The 3449-nt window shown below is 47.7% G+C and overlaps 1 protein-coding gene across 1 annotated transcript in view; it reads right to left on the bottom strand.

The window, feature by feature from the left end:
• LOC108570972 (cyclin-dependent kinase inhibitor 1) overlaps nt 1–2618 on the bottom strand; it is a 5763-nt gene extending 3145 nt beyond the window's left edge. Inside the window, exon 1 of the mRNA XM_017932914.1 lies at nt 1260–2618. Within this exon, the coding sequence (XP_017788403.1) occupies nt 1260–1833 (574 nt within the window). The 5' untranslated portion in view covers nt 1834–2618. The remainder of the gene's footprint in view (nt 1–1259) is intronic.
• Nucleotides 2619–3449: the final 831 nt, after the last annotated feature.

Below are 3449 nucleotides of genomic sequence, written 5' to 3'. Positions count from 1 at the left end.
CGAGGGGGGACTATTTTATTGAATAAACAACTGGTGTGTTCGCGAGACAAACGTGGCGTATAAACAAAAGTGCGCGTGCTGCTGCGACGCAAAATGTGTTTACGCGCGTGTAGGTGCATGCGTGCAAGACATATGACGAGTCACGTCCAGAAATAGTCGCGTCGCGTGGGTGGTGTGCACAGCCGAATAATAAATAGGCGAAAAAAGGGGAACTAGACCGTGAGCTACGGGCCCACGAGTTAGATCTCTGTACGATTAAGAATGCGACATCTCGTGCAGCCAGATGGCATCCCTCGACTCTGTTTGGATAATCGATAGACGAATTACGAATAATATTTATCGTTATGTCATCCCTGTTTACGCTCGCGTGCGGCGAATTATCGTGCGATGCTTATCCATGACGAAAAAATATTTGCGGCGAATTTTATTTCGTTCCTTATCTCAAACTATGACAGCACGATAGTTTATCCAGCATACATAGGCTCGCAGGAATATTTTTATTATTCCCCGATCGTTACTACGCGGTACAAAGTCTGCCGCGACTATCCGAAGGTGAGAAATCAGTGAAAATAATTCAGCGATAAATAGGAATGCTTATGTATATACCAACGATGCATCGGGTGCAATTCATTCGGTTTATCAGGTGCTTACGTAATTACGTAAATTGCGACGACCTTGCCGGTCGGCGAATTAGATTGACCAAGGGTATACACACGCTTCCCATATAAATAATACCGACCAATTAACTTCGATAATGCGCGACGATCAAACGGAATAATTCAGGAAATCACGCGTTCTTAAACTGTTACATAATTTTTCGCAATGTACTTTCGACAGATTAGCGCTGCCGGTAAAAGAAAAAGGAGAACAGTGTTTTCCACCGAACGCGCACAAATAATCCTGCAAGCGTCTCCTTTCTTTCTTATTGTCCCCCATGGAACGTGTCATTTCTGGCGTACACTGTGAACTGTTGTTTTGACTGGGGAGTAAAGTTAAGACGAAAGAAGAGAGAAAGTGAGTAAGATAACAAGTGGAAAACTAACTGTTCCAGAAGGAAAGAAGAAACGATTCGTTTCTTAGAGAACAGTTATATTCCCCCTTGGGGAATGCTTTCGAAAACAGTAAAAAGCGTTTTTTGCGCAAGAGATTGAAGACGGGAGAGCGGAACCGGCACTCCATGTATAATGGTATCGCGAGAAGCGCACGTGTTTACGTTACAATGGCAATTATGCGGTGGAGAAAAATGCGTTATCGCTTACCGGTTATGGAGGACTGTTTCCTCGTTGTGGAGGTCGATAGAACGGGGGTAGTGGGTTCGATGATGTACATTTTCTTGTCCGGGTCAAAGTCGAACAGTTCGCTGGCGGTGATCTCTCCAATTTGCGGCACTCGTGGCTCCTGTGGCGGCGTCCTCTCCGATTTCGAAAGAATCGGTGTGGACGGAGAGGATGAATCTTTGCGGAGGAATCTCGTGGTAGGCGATGAATCCCGTACCTTTCGTGGTGTGCTTGGAGCGTGTTTCCTCAAGTAGGGCATACCTCGCAGGGCATAGGGTTCTGGGACCACGTCCTGCGGCGTAACCAGCTCCCACTCGTACCTCGAATTAGCTCTCGGTATCTCCAAGTGAAAGTCGAAGCCCCATCGTTCAGCATCGAGCATGGACTGAGCGCGAAGCTCACGTTCCGCCAATGCACGAGCCGCGGCATGGTCAACAGGCCCGAATAAGTCCCTTCGAACACGAGCTAGGGCTGCTCTGCTAGGCACCGTTCGTCCTCCACCCAGATTCCTACTCATTTCCGTCATCATCATCGGATTCAACACTCGTGCGCTCATATTTCGTTAGTTTTTTCTAGTCACCGGCAACGTCGCCGTACTCCTCCGCAGTAATATAACCAAGAGTTTTTTTTTTTTTTTACAAACGCACACAGCTTACGCGTTTCTCTTCTTTCACGATCACACAGTTTTTCCTTATACTTTTTATTCCCTCCTAATATTATAACAGAGTTTTTGAAACGTGTTTCAGGCGCACTGCACAGACTCGATTGATTTCAACACGCGCACAGCACAAAGTTAGAAATCGTTCGTTTTTCGCAAATGATTTCAAATGCGTTACATGCGTCTCGTTCACGGAGATGATTCTTCTTCCAGGAATTGTCCACAGAACGTTGAAATACTCGCGGCTCGCGAAGACGTGGCAACGTTGCCGTGGCGCGACCCACCGAATTTCGAATAATGGCCGTGCTCAGCGTCGCCTCGCCACTCTGCTGTTCGTCCACTCGCTCACCGATGCACCGTACACTTTGCGATGATGATTTTTTTAGAGTACACATCCGCGAATCGGTGGTTGGATTTCGGAACGGTGTATATCATCGACGAGTGAAGCGTGCACAATAAACCGGAATGCTTGGCAACACGGTAAACACGGTAAACTATGCGTAGCACGGTGTGAGGGAGTGAGAGAAGAGATAGGAAAACAGCAACAACTATCTCATAGTTTCTCAGAGTTCGATACACAATTCCGTAATGGGAATAACGAAAATTGGTGTTAACGATCGAGCATAAAGTTGATTCGGAGTTATTTTCCGTCTTCTTCTCATAAATTCATTGGTAGTGCCCGCGGGAAGAAAGAACCGGCAACGTTGCACGCACTTGCGCGTGAGGCACCAAGAGACGGCGTGCGTGTTTCGACGTGTTCCCGCGAAGATTACTACGTTGTTGCTTCAATTTAAAACTGATCACGTATCGGTCCTCTGATTTTGTGACTATCACGTCTGTGAAACGCAAAGCACATAAATATATCACTTTCAGTTCGTTGCTCGACACATGGAAATTTCGCGGAAAACGTTATTGCACACGGCCCGAAAGCACCAATATGCTGTCCGCTGACACGGTGGGGAGCCACCGAATCGACTCCGCTAGCACATATAATCGAAACGAAAACAGCACCGCGCTTCCCGCCAAATACACGACTGTCAAGACACGCGCGTGGTTCCAAGTTCGGCGGAAGGTCGTACACGATTGCGCAGTTATGTTGACGCTCGCGAGCTGCGTGTGTGCCCAGTAACGCACGGAGTTGCGCGAAAACGCGTTCTACACGTGTAAAGCGCTCTCTAGCGACTGAAGTGTGCGCCTCTCGTTGCAAGCGACCAAGCCTCTAAATGCATCGGCTCTTTTCGGCTATCCTCGGCTCATTCGGCGTTACCCCCTTCTCCCTCTCTATACGTCGGGGAAGAAACGAAATAACCGCCATTTGCAGAGTATAGTCCCTTCGACCCGAGCGCACCGCTTCGTGCCTTTGAAAATACGTATGTACTGAGAAGGTTGTACAGTTATTGGCCCCTTCCACGGCAACACAAACGAGTAGAATGCTGATCGTAACCATTGGACGCGTCCCAGTATGCCAAGTTCTATGGTAAATACCTTCCAACTTTACTTTTCTGCATTAAGGG

The sequence above is a fragment of the Habropoda laboriosa genome, unplaced genomic scaffold (genome assembly GCF_001263275.1).
Source record: "Habropoda laboriosa isolate 0110345459 unplaced genomic scaffold, ASM126327v1 scaffold88, whole genome shotgun sequence".
Taxonomy (NCBI): domain Eukaryota; kingdom Metazoa; phylum Arthropoda; class Insecta; order Hymenoptera; family Apidae; genus Habropoda; species Habropoda laboriosa.
This window is presented reverse-complemented; position numbering and strand designations above follow the sequence as displayed.